The sequence below is a fragment of the Dendronephthya gigantea genome, unplaced genomic scaffold (assembly GCF_004324835.1).
Source record: "Dendronephthya gigantea isolate DGI-Jeju-01 unplaced genomic scaffold, DenGig_1.0 000067F, whole genome shotgun sequence".
NCBI classification, from domain to species: domain Eukaryota; kingdom Metazoa; phylum Cnidaria; class Anthozoa; order Malacalcyonacea; family Nephtheidae; genus Dendronephthya; species Dendronephthya gigantea.
Window position 1 is genome coordinate 815,810 of NW_021163077.1, and position 16,928 is coordinate 832,737.

General features: G+C 40.6%; 3 protein-coding genes across 4 annotated transcripts; 1 reads left to right on the plus strand and 2 right to left on the minus strand.

Annotated features, from left to right (window-relative positions):
* Positions 1-467: 467 nt before the first annotated feature.
* Positions 468-3,536, minus strand: LOC114530951 (protein starmaker-like). Its single transcript, XM_028552575.1, has 5 exons — positions 3,341-3,536; positions 1,582-2,373; positions 1,327-1,488; positions 722-902; positions 468-609 (listed from the first exon to the last, which is right to left on the minus strand). Exons 1-5 carry the CDS (start codon positions 3,453-3,455, stop codon positions 606-608), a joined length of 1,254 nt encoding a protein of 417 aa, XP_028408376.1. The 5' UTR covers positions 3,456-3,536; the 3' UTR covers positions 468-605.
* Positions 3,537-4,836: 1,300 nt separating this feature from the next.
* LOC114530953 (protein PFC0760c-like) lies at positions 4,837-7,985 on the minus strand. 2 transcript variants are annotated; one of them, XM_028552577.1, is made up of 3 exons: positions 7,824-7,985; positions 5,637-6,265; positions 4,837-5,513 (listed from the first exon to the last, which is right to left on the minus strand). In XM_028552577.1, exons 1-3 carry the CDS (start codon positions 7,897-7,899, stop codon positions 5,064-5,066), a joined length of 1,155 nt encoding a protein of 384 aa, XP_028408378.1. In that variant the 5' UTR covers positions 7,900-7,985; the 3' UTR covers positions 4,837-5,063. The 2 variants fall into 2 exon arrangements, with proteins under 2 accessions (XP_028408378.1, XP_028408377.1); XM_028552576.1 differs by having other exon boundaries at positions 4,837-5,516; positions 7,824-7,984.
* A 1,212-nt stretch (positions 7,986-9,197) lies between these two features.
* Positions 9,198-16,928, plus strand: LOC114530977 (WW domain-containing protein C660.06-like). Its single transcript, XM_028552602.1, has 7 exons — positions 9,198-9,515; positions 12,691-12,815; positions 13,295-13,480; positions 14,421-14,515; positions 14,689-14,730; positions 15,045-15,598; positions 16,503-16,928. Exons 1-7 carry the CDS (start codon positions 9,329-9,331, stop codon positions 16,607-16,609), a joined length of 1,296 nt encoding a protein of 431 aa, XP_028408403.1. The 5' UTR covers positions 9,198-9,328; the 3' UTR covers positions 16,610-16,928.

The window sequence follows — 16,928 nt, forward strand, 5'->3', positions numbered from 1 at the left end:
CGGCCAGCGAAGACTAGATGTTGATATTTAGGTTAAAAGTTTGAATATTAGTTAGTCCGATTATATGCAACAGCAATATGAGAAGTGAAAATTTTAAAGCAACAGATTTGAAGAAATTGGGGATGCTTGCACGCATCAACAATTGTGCGATGTTGCTGTTTTATCAACCTTGTAAAACAGGCTTCCCGGCGCAGTTTGCCCAGTATGGTCTGAAATCGATGAATTGACCGTGTGAAAGAAAGGATGTCACTGACGAGAAAACCTTTTTAATTAGAAGCACAAGTACCTTGTTCCACATTAGGTATTTGGTTTGCAAGGGCGATGTCGAGATTGTGATTGTAAATCCCTTATGAAAATTAATCCAACTGTTTTATCACATATATCATAATTAAACAAACGAAAAAGTTTAATAAAAGATATAAATAGCTTACTATAGTACGTCAGAAACACCAGAATCAAGTCTTATATTCTATTATTTGTATTTCTCGTAATATACTTCAATAAAAACGGATGCTAATTACGATAAAAGTTACTTTACATGACTACACTTTCGAAAACGCCTTTCTGCGTATAAGGCATATATCAATCACTTCTTGAACCTCAACTTATCTAGAATTTTGTAATGAAAAACATTTTGTAATGAAAAACATCATTATGAAGATTGAACTAAAAGGAATATCACAGATCTATATCATACATTGACTACACTAACAATACGTACTTTCCATAAACACCATACGGCAAACCAACTCCCAAGGCTGGATACCGGTAGAGGCCGTTGCCAACTCCATGTCCAAAACTGTATCCATGACCATTTCCTAAACTGTGTCCGTACCAGGGCCAATGACCGAAATTATAGCCGAAATATCTCTTCGTTCCTTTTTTGCCGCCTTTTTTCTTTTCTAATAAACAAAACATGTTTCATAGGCTTGTTTCACGTTATTAACAAAAAGCTTGGGAATTCACACTGTATTAGCGTTCTAAAATCGACGTGACAAAATTTAAGTCAGAATTCATCAGAATGTTTTTTACCAAAGTAAGAGATTAGCCATTTGCATGCAAACGAGTGGTCATACAGATGTTCAAACTATTGCATTTGGACAGGAGTGGCCAGGGCTAGGGATGCGCACCTGATAAAATTCCGGAAGGTGGTGATTTCTTCATTTCATGCCGTCAATATCGCAAAATGTCTGCAGGTGATTGTCTCCAACAAAATTATCTATCATTAAAGCTACGGAAGCCTTCACAGAACTTTCTGCGCAAATGCTGTATCTTGATTCACACTGGCATTAAAAACCGCTATGAGCGGGAGGGGGGCATACAAACCTGGAGGTTGAAGAATGACAACTGGAAAACCACCATACGGATAACCACCCCATGGTCCTGGCCAAATAACGGGATAATGAATATGGTCAGGGTATGGATAAAAATCCCAAAAATTTTTCGGCTTGTTTACTTTGCCGTTACCCATGCCTTTGTTGTTCGATTCTGAAAAAGGTATAACATATATTTAGTACATGAAATGATTTTGCGCTCTTCTTGAGGAATCAATAAATCTTGCAGCTTTTGAGCTAAACCTACGTTTTTCATCATCTTCTTTTTCGTCGTCTTCATCGTGTTCCTCGTCGCTTTCATTGTCATTTTCATCGTTTTCATTGTTAGTATTATCTTCAACATTTTCTTCACTTTTTGCTTCATCTTCGTTATCTTTCGAAGCATCTTCGTTTTCTTTCGCCGTACCTTCGTTTTTAGGTTTACTATCCGCAGCTTCTTGTTGTCTTTCGTTTTCCGCTTGGTTTTCATCTTCTTCATCCTTCGACTTATCTTCTTCTTTCGGCCTAATTTCGGCATCTTTGTGCAGGTTATCTTCCTCCTCCGATTTCTGAAGCTCCGACTTCGTCTCATCTTCGATCGCGTTTGGTTCTTTCTCGTCCTGTTTCACTTCAGCTTTATTGTCTTCCGCTTGAGGCTCCTCTGTCTTTGGCTTATCTTCCTCCGCCTTCGCTTCATCATCGTCGTCTTTCCGTTTATTTTCGTCCTTTGCCTCAGCTTCGTTGTCTTCCGCCTGAGGTTCCTCTGTCTTTGGCTTATCTTCCTCCGGCTTTGCTTCATCATCGTCGTCTTTCTGTTCATTTTCGTCCTTTGCCCCAGTTTCGTTGCCTTCCGCCTGAGGCTCCTCTGTCTTTGGTTTATCTTCCTCCGGCTTCGCTTCATCATCATCGTCTTTCCGTTCATTTTCGTCCTTTGCCTCAGCTTCGTTGCCTTTCTCCTGAGGCTCCTCTGTCTTTGGCTTATCTTCCTCCGGCTTCGCTTCATCATCGGCACTCTCTTGCTTTTCCTCATTCATGACATCAGATGCATTTTCGTCCAAGTCTAAAGCGAAATGATTCAAATTACATGATTTTTAAACACATGCATCATCTAGTACAAAGAAGTCTAAGAAGAAGCATTGATTCTCTGTGACATTTGGAAAGCGGGGTGTGTCCATCTACGGTATCATCCCTTCAACTAATGATCACAGCCCTTTCTCTTCAAAACATCCGAGTGATTCGGAGTGAATAAATTAAGCCTATCACATGCTAGAGCTTTCTGCTGCCATTTTGCTCACAATAAGTTAACGTTTTACAAATGTCTCGTGTAGTGACCAGGCCGTCGAGAGGAGAGGGTAGGGGGGCGTTTTGCTCCGATCCCCTAACCTGAAAGGGCCCCCGACTTAAGAAAGAACCTAAAATTAAAGCACCTTAAAAAAATGTTGGGCTCGGTGTATTATTCGCACACTAGTCGAAAGTACGAGTGAAAGTCATTGTTATTTTAATTTCTAAGAAACGTTGACATTGTTTGTAAAAAAGTTTGTTTTTTAAACTTTTTCACATCGCTTTGATACCTTTGAAGTACTTTATGCCTCGCAGAGATTTAAAACCAAGACGTTATAGGGCCCCAGAAAAAAAATTAAATTTGCCTTGGGCCCCACAATTTCTCTCAGGGACCCTAATGAAGACTGCTGTTGTTCAATATATTTCATGGGATTCAGATTTAATCTATGAAGACTTCTCAATACACACAACCATTGTGTTTAAAACTTAAAAGCACTATCTTCTGAATCATAGGACATACTAAAGAACACCAGCTTATTGTTAAATTATCAGTTATGCTACCTACAGTTGGCCAGCACGTTTAAATTCTCGGGTAATTTAAGCCCACACAAAACTTTTACGAACTGTGGTAACTATACATCAGAGAACTTCACGAAATAAACGCACAGTTGAACCCTGATGACATTGCATTTTAGATGATACTAATAATGCATGTGTCATTAGGCGTATAACAGTCGGAACCTCACCTCTCATCATCTCTTCATTGACATCTTCATCATTGCCCATGTCATCTCTCAACGGCACAGCAACGCAAAAGCCAACGAAAGCTACGAAAGCGATAAAACTGAACCAAAGTTTCATCTTGAGTCGACGAAGTTATTTAGTTTTCGTTCGAGCTACCAAAGGTTCTTTTAATTATCTTAACCGCAACAATGATTTGGTTTCTTTCAAAACAATGTAGCGGACGGCGGGTACCCGCGCGTAACATTCATTTGGTAACTCGAACCTAGATTTATGATCAATCGAACTTGCCCTGTGTTTACACGCATATTAAAATAGTGTCAAAATTTATGTTAATGGTGACCATGCGTGACGAGTTATCTTTCGCTGTTCGGGTTTACGCAGATAGCATCATTTTTTGAAAGTGTTACGATTTACATAATTCACGCGCGATTTCATGAGACTGACGAGAGCTGAAAGGTTCATGAGAACGACAGAACGTTGGTACAACGAAACGTTAATCTAGTAGTAGCATGTGCAATGAATATGAACGCCAACTAGCCTGCCCGCCTTTAGCTAATTCGTTGGTTTCATATGACGTCATAATTCCAATGGGGGTGAACTCGAAAACGAGACACAGTAATCAGAGTGAGTTATTGTTCAGTGTATGTGTTGGCTTTTGCGCTTGGTAGCATATATGGGCAATTTCGTATCATTTGCTCAATCCTGTGCAGCACAAGCGTCCAGACAATTGAGGTTGACCGCAACTCAAATCAGTGAAATCACTATGAAAACGCTTAGTGAAACTCACCAATAGGGCGTCGCGTTTGATTTAGAAAGGGAGTACTGTATTTGAGAGAATTGTTAGGTTTATGCTCCTTGTCCCGGTCTTCACCTTGGCCTCCAGTTTAAAATACGGTGCGATGTCAAACAAATAAAAAATTGAATGAGCAACTGCAAATGAATAGACTACTAAATGCTACGTTCACACAGAAATTTCCCAGTTGCCTGGGTCAACGCAAATCTTTACCGAAATCGGATTAAAACTTTTGGTTAGCGGTAGACTAGCTTTGAACGTCTGGCCCCATGCAGGGCGATTTCAAATCACGCTGTTGATGTAAAATACACGTGACATACGCCAGGATACCAAGGGGTAATACTTATTCTAACCTCGTTACAGTGCACGTGACGAACAGCATGAGAATGTCCGCCAGTTGCCAATGCACTTCTCTTTGAGCTCGAAGTGATTTTTTCTTCAGCTCTTTAAACAGTTGGTTTACAGTTGTTTGTCGAAAGAATTCTGATCGTGAGAGAAAGTTTTTCGAGAACTGGGAGAGGATGTTAGACTGGCCATTTGGAATTTGTTTAACGACGTAATATTAATGCACGAGTTTTTATGATGCCAAAAAAGCTACAGTGTATATTAACATTAAGGTTTTCGCTTTTTTCAAAAGATATACTCGATGATTCTATTGATGGATATACTAGATGGTTATTGTTCATATTAAAGGTTGACGCCAGATGCAAAAATAACGACAAGATGTGTTAATTTATTTGATTATTTGTAGAAATCATTGGTACATTTAACTTAGTGACCTCTATCCATGAACTAAAGCAATATAATTAAGTAACTTAGTTGACACGAAACTATGTCTGCTATGGCTTGTTCGTAGAACATTTCATACAAGAAGCAGCACAGCATGCATGTACTTTTCAATATCCATTTTCACAGAAAACAATTGACGATATCTATTCATCATCATCACTATCGTCATCATCATCATCGTCCTCATCATCATCAGCTTCATCATCATCATCGTCTGCCGCATCACTATCGTCACCTTCGGCTTTAGCGACATCGCTGTGTTTGGATGCCTCATCGTCTTCCTTCTCATCTTTCTTCTCCTTGACCTCGGTCTTGTCATCTGTCTTCTCTTTCTTATCATCTTCCTCTTCAGCCGATCGTTTCGACTTCTTCTTCTCCTCTTTGTCGTCTTTCTTCTTCTCATCGTCCTTTTCTTCATCGTCCTTTTCTTCATCGTCCTTTTCTTCATCGTCCTTTTCTTCATCGTCTTCCTTCTCGTCCGAGTGCTCATCCTCTTTCTCGTCATCTTTGTCTTCTTTCTCGTCATCTTTGTCTTCTTTCTCTTCGTCTTTGCTTTTTTTGTCGTCGTCTTTGTCTTCAGCGGATCGTTTCACCTTCTGGCAAAATTTTAAAAAACGATTTAGAGATGGCCAATGGCCTTAAAATGAATAGCATTACCAATAAGCGGAAAAACATGGTGTTGGTAAACATGTCTTAGTGTGCTCTTAGCTTCTGACCTTGTCTTTGGTGGGTTCTTTGTCAGAATCCATGCTTTTCACATCATCTCTTTCTTGTGCACTTTCCTCATCATCCGTGGTTTCATCTGTATCGTCATCACCTTCGTCATCATCATCATCATCATCATCATCATCATCATCGTCGTCGTCATCGTCATCATCATAGTCGTCATCGTCACCATCATCGTCTTCATCATCATCATCACCTTCATCACCTTCATCATCATCATCGCTAGATCGTTTGGCTCTTGATTCTTCACCCTCGTCACCGTCATCATCGTAATCATCATCGTCATCATCATCATCATCATCATCGTCGTCGTCGTCGTCATCATCATAATCATCATCGTCGTCATCATCATCGTTATCATCATCATCATTATCGGCATTATCGGCAGTATCTTCACTATCATCAGATTGTGCAGCAGAGGTAGCAGCAGGAGGCGGGGCTGGTTCGGCAGTATTTGCAGGTTCGGCAGGAGCTGTGACACCAGCGTTCATGCCAGTCTGCGCATTATTCAACGTTGGATCAACACCAGCAGTTTGTCCGGGAACGGAACCAGCACCAGCAACACCACCACCAAGTCCGAGGTTATCATCGATTGCTCTCTTCGTTTTGTCATCATCAGCTATGAGTATAACGATGTTCACATGTAAGTTACTAGTAAAACTTGGTAATTCTAATGCATATATTCTAATGCATTGGCGGAAAATGGAGTTATAAAAGTCTTTACATACATTATTACTATTACGTGTGGCGCGGATAAATTTCGAAAGTAATTTTTTCAAGCTCGCAAGACGACAACGCGGGAACGATGGTAAAAACTAACGCTTTCTAAAAAATGGTTGTAAAGATCTGGCCGTATGATATCATTCGCTTTTTACAAGTCTTGTTTTCCACAAAGAGCAAAAAACTTTCGAAACAAAAGCATTTTCACTAGGCGAAACACATTTCTAAATTTGTTATTTCCGGGCAAAGTCGCTCGCGGTGTAAAAAACAGAACTCACGGACTTTGATTTGAAAGAGTCCAACTGAATGGTATTCAATTTCGACTTGTTACGACTTTAAAACGAGGCGTTAAAGTCTGCGATTTGCTTTCGCGAACAGGGCGATGACTGATTCAAACCTCGCGCCCAACTTTAGTTATTCACTTCATTGGAATAGTTTTATTGGTTGCCATCATGGATTGCCGCGTTGTAATTTAAATGCCCGAACTCCTTAATATCAATAAACGATAATATTAGCAATCGAGTATTGTTCGCTTATAGTGAAGTCCGTTTTCCAACATGAGAATTTATTCGAGCGAATTGGTGAAAAATGGGAAGCGTCGAAGCGATACTATCTATTTTTTTTCAGCGAATTTCTTTGCAAGCTAATCACATCACCGCATTGCAGATATCGCTTCGCTTCGCGTCGCGTCGCGCGAAAAGATTCGCCTAGTGGGAAACCGACTGAAATCGACGTAACTATTCAAACACTGTATAGCTACGTACGCATATAGAGTAATGCAGTGTTTTCGAGCGTTTTGGTTTTAGCTTTTGACCGGATGCGAATACCAACAATTTCCGACACAAGTTTACACTCATTCAATACAAGGGAAAAATTTTCCTTTTTTAATTATGTGACAGCCAAAACAATAAAAGACAGAGAATTTTTGAAAATTGTTAAAAATTCCCCGGCACATGCAGAGCACAAATAAACGAAATAACCCATACAGGTTTCATATACGCCACGAGTTTTGGCATGTTTCACTGTCTTTAATATTTAAACTTCTTCTTTCTAGATAACGACTTTTCATTAACGGAAATTTAATTGAGCCGGAGCAAAAGATAAAATTTTAAAGCGACCGATCTTAATTCAAATAATTTTGATTGATATCGAACTATGTGGCACAGTGCTTTCTTTTTCCCTTGTTCGTAGACAGGTCTTCATAAAGCAGGTTCTTAACAATAACCTGACAGACTTATCTGCTAATTGAATTGCCAGCCACACCATTAAGAACTGACAAGATTAATTAAATAGCACAATCTCATTAGTTAGGTTGACTTAAACAAGCATGTTTGAAGTTGAAATGAGGTATAAATAAATCGGTAAAACTTCAAATTCATTGGAAGCCTTTGTGATGAGGGAACCAAGTGACTATTTCCAAAGGTTGAAACTAAGGAAAAAAATTCCAAAATACTTACGTTTTTCTAGCGTAAGTCCTGCATAACAGTAGACCAATGTAGCTGCAAAAATGCACGCGATTAGGACGTTTTTCATTTTGAGTTATAAGTTGATACGACTTCTTGTCTGAGTACGGTATCTTATCAGCAAAACGCGCGTTGGAATAAAAGTCGTTCAGCGAATCAAGACAACTTTGGACACCAGTTGTCTCGCGCTGGTACTTCTTTGTTTAAACGGTCATGTTTTTAATTTTGCTACAAAAACAACATGGCCTCACAAACGAATGAAAAGATAAGGTACGCATCGGAAGATAAGTTTGTAAATACTTACGACAGGTCAGTTTTTGTTTCTGTCTTGAACGATTGAACGACACTTTTTCAAACTAAACCAGTTTACAACGAATTCAAATTTTCTTCAAAATATCTATAGAATTATCTCAGCTTCCCTAAATTAGTTTGATGTCTTTCACTGTTGGGCAATATTAAAAAACAGTTGCCGGAAAATTGTTTGACCCTAGTAATTATTACTACTGATGTCCACATTTTTTTTGTGTCTGCGTGTAAAAACAGGTAGAAGAAAAAATTTCTTTATGTGCTTAGTAATATATGTATCGACCAGACTGGTCAGTTCTAAGTTTCTATTTCGCTATTTTGAAGGCACCGATTTGTTCCAAATCGAATTTAACTGAATCGAAATTTTGTGATTACAGCGATTATAATTCATTGAGCAGCTCATAATAAAATGTGCCTTTAGCAAATGGCGTTAATGGTGTATACCTCTCGTTGGCTTGCATGCGCTTTCGAAAAAACATGGCTGGAGTAAAAAATGCGCCCTAGTTTGCCAAACTTTGGGAAAATGATCAGGGAAAAGCTTTCCTGGGCTTGTTTTCCTACGTACATGTCCTTGACATTACTAGGAGTTAATCTTTTTTCCCATCAGTGTAACAGGAAAATGTTCAAAAGACAGTATTCTCTGGTTCCATCGCCGTTAAGGAAGACAGTATGACATCGCTTAGAGCCCTTCAACTCTATCAGTCAAATAAGCGCAAATGAAGGGGAATTGGGCTATAGCTACCAACTAAATCTAGTCCACTTCATCGTACGCGCTTTTTTATGCCAGCTTTTGTCACTGAACTCTAATATAACTGGAACGATAACTGACAGTTTTTCTGCTTTCACCCTCCTGATTAAAGTCATCGTTTCGTTGTAGTTCGTGTTAACTTGGATTAACTTAGGTTAACATGGGTTACTTTTGGTTAACTTAGGTTCACTGTCTTTAACTCGAATATAACTACCGCTGGTACGAGTGACCGCGGTGGGCGGACATTAGGAATGGAAAGAAGTTAAATATTTAATGCCCGCTTAAAACGCAAATAAAATTTACAGATCAAAGGCACTTTGCAGGTATCTTACAGGTTTAATAGTCAAAACTCAATGACGCCTATCCAATAAATCTAACCACGTTCGACTGATAACAAAATTTCGAACGATTCTCGCTTAAATTGCGAGTGAGTTGTAATAGCAACATGGAGCCAAAATCTTTGATAGTCCTCACTCTTATTTTAACTTTCATCCTCGTAAATACCGAAGCGTTGGAGGAAAAAGCGAGTAAACCAATGTCAAAATTAATGCGAAGATTTTTTGAAAAATTTCTCGAGAGAGACGATCGTTTAATCAAGGAAAGGAGAGCCGCAGAAGAGCCAGAAAGTGAAGGTTGGTATATGAATGAAATTCAAATAAAGAAAGAATATAGACTGGGTTAAATTATGAAGCCCAGTGATACTAAATTTAGGTTGATCGGTGGCTTTTAATATGGGTTATGATTTTGAACCGGTAGCATGCGCTGCTTCGTGAACACGAATGTTTTGAGACTGGAATAAACCCATATCAAAAAGTTTTATCGACCACCGTTTCAAAAATATAATATGTTAAACTTTTAGAAGAATTGTGGTTTTTAGCGCTGCGATTGTGTTCGTGATCCACGTCGGCTGTAGCTCCAAACAAAATTTAGGCCTTCAATTACGAGAGCTTAACCTTAGACGAGTTTATTTGCTTGCCGAGTATTTCCATGGGAGTTTGATTAACTCTGATATGCCATGGATAAATCAGGAGAGCAGTTTCATTTTACTTAGTTATATTATTAGCCTCATCAAGCTTTATCAGAAATTGAAGAGCTACGGTTAAGAGTAGATAACGTTTATATGATCCTGTCATTCCGCTTGAGCGCAAAAAACGCGTGTATCGGCGGGATGGCTTGGACAAAGTACTTTGCCGGATTGAAGGAATAAACGTTTCTTCACTTCATATCTTATCTTTGAAACTCCATTCTCAGTCAAAAACAGCAAAGGGATTTTTATAGTGTTTATGCGGGAGAAAGCGCTGGTAAAATTGCATATAATGTATATATTACAAACAGAATCACGACAACTTCGCTATTTGCCTTGGCGGGATCATATAAACAGGGCTTTTAGGCGGAAATGCTGCTACAAAGATCAGCATCTTCTGAAGTATATTCTGCTGCGGACAAAATTAATAGTCTCAAACTACACCACATCTTTCCGTTCAGAAGAATCAAAAACGACAAAGAAGCAAGTGGTGAATGCCATTCACGTTGGCCCACATCTTGGTCCACCGCAAGGAACCATTGGCACTGGTTACTTCGGTAACGCCGGGTTTCCTGTCCCTGTGCCAGCGGTTTTAGCCCCCGGGCATAGATCTAAGATTGAAACCAACAAAAAAGACAATTCAAATCAAGAAGACAAGAAAAATGTAAAAAGATGGTGGCCATATGGTTTGGGATATGGGCCCTTCGCGGCGCCTCACATCGGACATGGGTATGGGTTTAGCACCACACCCTATGGCTACGGATTCCCAGGCAATGCACTCCCAGGTTATGGCGGTATATTTGTACGATGCACAGTCCCCAAGGGCAAGGACCAGTCCGCCAAACGCTGTTTCGCTTACGGAGGCTTGGGGATGGGGATGGGACCATACGGGGGTCTAGGACCTTATGGCTTCGGCCACGGGTTTCCTGGCTTTAACTACTTTCCAGGGTTTATAGATCGCCCCGTGTATTGTAACCATCCGTGGCAGAAATCTGCCAAAAAATCATCGACCAAACGTTGCTTTGGATATGGCTTCGGATTCGGAGGAAATTCCTTAGGGTTAGGGTTCATGGGACATAATCAGTTGATTGGCGTTCCAGGTTACGGATACACCATGGGCAATATAGGTGGGGGCTTCATCCCTTATGGCTTCTGTAAATCTAATGTGCCGGGTAAGGGTAAGAATCAAAACAAGAGGTGTTTTACTTCTTATCTTGGTTTACCAGGTCTTACCTACGGGTTGAGCCACGGGGCGGGGATCCCGGGGTATGGGTTAGGATTCGGATTAGGCTATGGCTACCCACATCCAGGATATGCGTACCCCTTTGGGTTTTATAAATCTAAAGTACCCAAGTGCAAGAAAAATGATAAGCGGTGTTTGCATGGTTTCCAATTCCCTTATGGATTGTACCCCGGTTTTGGGTGCTCTGGGGCACTATGTGGAGGAATAGGCGGCATGACTATGAGCGGTAACCTTTGGGGGACAAATAGTTTCTACCCGGGGGGATTTGGGTTACCTGGGTTCTACAGAAGCGACCTCCCAAAAGGAAAAAAAGAAAAAGCCCAAGAATCAGACTCTAATAAAGTGGAACGTAAACACATTATTGGTTACAATCCGGGTATTTATACCGGCCTAACAGGGGTATTCTACCCAAGCACGGCCCCTAGTAGCTTTTCATATGGTTTTCCATTAGGAGCCGGGACTCCGGTATACGGGGGATTGCAACCATACGGGTTTTACCGATCTAAGGTTCCACATAAAGAAGAAGACGGGAAAGCCCGTAATGACATTGTAGAGCCTCGTCAAGTCATTGGGTCTGCGATCGGGGGAAGTCTCCACGGGGATGGTCAGGGTCTAGGCATAGGATACCCAGGTTCTGCAAATTTGATCCAACCGGGAATAGCGGGAGTTGGCGATTATGGACTAGGAGGGGGTTATAGCGGGGTACCCTTAGGGCTTGGGAATACAGGGTTCTCAGGTTATGGCATGGGAGGTATAGGTTTTGGGGGGCCGACTGGGCTAGGGCCCGGCCTTTCAGCGGCGTTTGGTGGGGATCTTGCAGAAGGGGGATTCGGTGTGCCTCATCGTTCAAACGTGCCCGAGGGAGAGAGTGAAGACGACCAGGAGATCGATAATGAAAGTCATAATGATAACGACAACGGTGATCAAAGTGAAGATGAATCTCAAGAAAACGAAAGTGAAGATGAACCTCAAGAAAAAGAAAGTGAAGATGAGTCCCAAGAAAAAGAAAGTGAAGATGAACCTCAAGAAAAAGCAAGTGAAGATGAACCTCAAGAAAAAGAAAGTGAAGATGAACCAAAAGAAAAAGAAGAAAGCGATAAAGGTAGTTAAAACCCTGTGTACATAATCCCGCCAAGTGCTCTTCGCATAATTTTTTATCCACGATACCACAGGCGAAGCAAGCAAACTTTATCATGTTTTTGCACGCGAAAATCTATCGAACGCCTCCGCCTGTGCCTATTTCGCAGAAAAAGGCCAAACGCAAAATGTTTAAATTGATTAAATGAAATTAGCGTCCAGTGTGGTATAACAGCTGCCTGAAATAGATAAAAACACTTTTCGACGTTTCGACCAAAAGCTTCGTCAGTAGAGTCATAGTAGTCGAAACGCCAAGAAGTGTTCTGTCTATTTTAGGCAGTTGTTATGCCACATTTGATGCGAAGTTGTTTGACGTCGCTGCTCTTTGTTACGTTGAAAAATAAAACAAATTACATTATCAGCTTCACGAGTGGTTTAAAATCTTCGTCTTTTTTTCTTGAAGACAAAGAAAGTGACGAAAATGAAGACGAGGAAAACGAAACAGAAAAAGATGCGAATCCCGCCAAACGTCAAGCGGTTCCACAGATCATGGCCGGTGCTCCATCGTCGCCATTTGCTCAAGCGGGCGTAAGTTGCTTTATTAAGAGTTTATTTTATATTTCAAGGCTTCCCAAAGCTAAGATAAGAGAGATCTCATCAAACAATTCATGTTGAAAAAAAGCAAGAAGGTGCCAATGCTATTTAAGACGCAAAAGGCTTTTTTCATTGTGCATTAGCGAACGAACCAGCGAACGCGAATGTCTCTTCGGGGCGGGGTTAGGGTGAATTTGTGATACTTATATAGGGGTGATGTGATGCGCAGAAAATTAAAAACCTAGACCCATGCAATTTAACTTTGCAATGCTCTGTTTCATAAATTTGTAATCAAGTGTGAATGAACATTTTTCCATTCGGGAGGAGGGGTGAAATATAAAAGCACTTTTTAAGAGAGTAAGTCAATCTTGGCATTGTAGACCATGCATTGTCATACCAAACACACAAACATGCAGTTTATCTTATTTGAAATAACCAAGCGATGTACTGACAGATCTAACGTGTACTTACAGATACCGGCGGCACAGGAGCCTCTAATCTCTCAACCAGCGGTTGCTCAGTATCCTCAACCTTTGATCCATCCATTTGCTCCATACGCTGTTCCACCAACAAGGAACATCCATATTGGATCACCTCATGTTAAGGTCGACGTTCAAACTACACGAAGATCGTCTGTAGAAGAACCAGCAAATGTTGAAGTTAGTACGTTAATTATTGCTCCCTAAAATAGCGAGGTTGTGATGCCGGTACTCATGTTTCAGTTGTGATGTTTCCCGCACGAAATATTTTCTCTTTGCATGGACCCATTTCCTAACCGCCAGCCTTTCTTAACCACAAATCGCAAAATCCGTAACATCATGATATAAGCGAGATACCCAGTTACACACGACTTTTTAAATTTCTCTGCTGTTTGCAAAAGTTTTCATTCGATAGGCTATAGTACACTTAATTTATTGCTACGGCACGGATTAAATTGGTACCCGTATCAAATTTTATCCGTCTGAACATGGATGAAATTGGTACCGGGAACCCATTTTAGCCAAGCCGTGCCAAACTAAGTTGAATTGTCAAAGGGACTTAGAGAAGGAGTATCGGTGTGAATGGTGCAAAAGCTGTTGGACACAACTTGAAGCTCAACGAGAAAAATAAAGGCGGTGTTACGATGAAATTTTTCTTGTAACTTGCAATTGAATTCTACGCTGAGGGATGTAAATAAGGCCAAAAATGTGTTTGTTGTTTCCTCGTACATTCATTCCGAAAAATCTTCACTAATATATCTCTCAAAAGTACAATTGTTTTTCGAGTTGCAAGTAACATTGCATCGTGTCACACAGACTTTAGACGGCCGTAACAGAGTTATCTTTAAGCCCGTTTTCCACTAGGCGAATTTATTCTCGCGAACATATAAAAAGGAGGAAGCGTTTCTACTTTTTCGCGGCGAATTTTTTCGCAAACCAATCACATCACCGGATTTCAGATATCGCTTCGCGTCGCACGAATAAATCCGCCTGGTGGAAAACGGGCTTTATGTCTGTATCATTACATAGGTCGTAAGGAGTAACGTTTAGTACTTTGTCTGCTTTGTGAAAATTGAAAGCAGGTATTGACAAAATAGGATTTTCTTATTATGCTGTTTAGAAAAGATCAGCCGAAGAGTTGAGACTGAACAAGAGACAAATTTCTCCAGCTTTCACCCCAGTGTCCGCTGAGCCAGCGGCTGTACCTCCCATCAGGTGTGTATTTATTATGTTTATTGTCACTGACGGTCTTGAATTTTGATTCATAAATTGAAGAGTTGGTGGCAGTTTCAGCGCTAAGTTGACAAGATATTTGAACGGTATAAAATATTCTACGTGTATTAAGAAACTGAAGCAAGTAAATTTAAGTGAACAATTATTCTTCTTAGGTATCCAGTCCCCCCAGCCGACGCGTATCCATTTGGAGCTGGGTGAGTGCCCACATTGACAGTTAGGTGATAACCGTGCCTATATTTACATGACGCGAAAACGTTTTTCTATGAGCTGAACCCCTAATGTTCAGCAGTGTATATAAAACGAAAATTTCTATCCGGTGCGAAAATTTCAAAACCTCAAAGTGGAATATCCTACGAATGGCTTCCCTCGCAAGTTAGCTTTCCATTTTACCTATATAGTTCAGTGACAATGGTTTCAATGTTTTTTTTTGCATTCTTTTGTAAACTTTAAATCTTCGAAATTGCCACAACGAGAAAACATCAAATGATAAAACAATATCCTCGTTTAGGATCGCTTGGCCTTCAGCTTCTCTTCCTGGAAACGCTGGTCATCCTCCATTTGTGTGGAGTAGATCCACCCTTCCTGCGATACCTATGTTGGTACCGCGAGGGATAATGGGTGGCATGGCAGGGTTTGGTGGAATGGGTGGCGGCTTAGGTGGAGGAATGATGGGATTAGGTGGAGGTATGGGTGCTGGAGGTATGGGTGGCCTAGGTGCACTTTTGGGTGGAGGAGGCCTTGGAGGAGGTCTCGGCGGTGGAATGCCTGGAGGTGGGCTAGGAGGGTTAGGAGGTGGCTTAGGAGGTGGCTTAGGAGGTGGTTTAGGAGGTGGTTTAGGAGCCGGGCTAGGAGGAGGAGGAGGCGGTGGTGGATTAGGTGCACTACTTGGAGGCGGTGGTATGGAAATGCCAGGGGGTATGGGTGGAGCTCAAGGTGGCCTAGGGGGTGCTTTAGGAGGTGGAGCAATGATGGATCAAGGAGGATTATCCGGGTTCACTGGTGGAGCTGGCGGTCAAGATCCAGCAATGGCCGCTGCACTACCCGGAGCAACATCAATGCCAGGTACTTAGAAGTGCTATAATTTTATCAGTAGTTTAACTATACAGGACACCTGCATTTTTTTGTCAAATAAATTCTGGCAGTAGTGGGATTCATTTTAAGCAATCATAGGAGCAAGTGGTAGAAACTACTCTCCAAGTTGCAGCAGAAGCAGATCTTTTCATGAACATGTTGCAGGGAAGCAAATAGAATATTCAATAGCGAATTCATAAAGAACACCATAAGTATCCCACGTGTTTAGGATCTACGGTTCGAATTAGGGCAAACTGTGGTTGTTCAAAATACACTGAAGATAAATATCTCTCCCTAGTATCGCGTTTTAGTCCACTTTACATTCTCATTCAAACCAACCTCAAACAAGCATTCACTTTGATATGCTGCTGAACGACAGCATTAATTGTGCATCGCCCAAGAGACAATCAGTTAAGATGCCTTGTCTGATTGTTTTGGCATACGAAAAGAGTGGCGTACGCCGTTGTAACTGTACAGGGTGTCCCAAAAAAAACGCAATTGGCAATTCAAACTTTGTGTTTTGAAGTAGGTCTCATGGTCTCAACAAGGTAGGCTATTTCGGCTACAGTTAACAGTACCATGATGTTATATGATTGAAGGACAAACATGAATTTGTAGTTGGTTTCTGAATACCTATGGCTATGGGACATAAAAATGTTCTTTTACGGTGCATCTTAAAATCACGTGCGGGAATCTATCTTGCAAATAGATTTTTTGACTGAAATACTTAAGAAACGTATCGTTGAAAAGACAAACGAGCAGGCTTTAAAATGAGATAACTATCGATTAATTTGATCACGTTTTCAATTAGCCTTGAAAGGTTAATTGCGTTGTATTGGGACACACTTTACAAATAGTTCTTTTGATGTGCAAATTTTGGTATTTGGCATTTTAGGCATGGCTGGCGTACAAAAGAAATCCGGTGTACCTGACAAAAAAGCGAAAGCCGCAGCAAAAGCAAAAAAGTCTCACAAATCTAAAACGAAGTCTTCTAAACATTAAGTTTTAAAAGAGAGAACATCTGTGGAACAAAGAACTCGCTAGAGAAAACCATAAAACAATTAATCGAAGCATGGAGCAGACTCTTCTGTATTTTGTATTGACAGAAAGCGAGTGTTGAAATATTCTTGGTTTGTAGTTATTTATTTGAGGCTATAGCAGGTTGAGAAATTAAATAAACATGAGTAATGTACTGATTGTACTCAGCATCAGCATGAAGCAGATAGGAGATAACTGCATGAGCAGGAGGAATAGACTTGAAATTTATTGTAAATGTATATGTGTCTTATATCTTGTAAAATAAAAATCTACTCATTGTTCA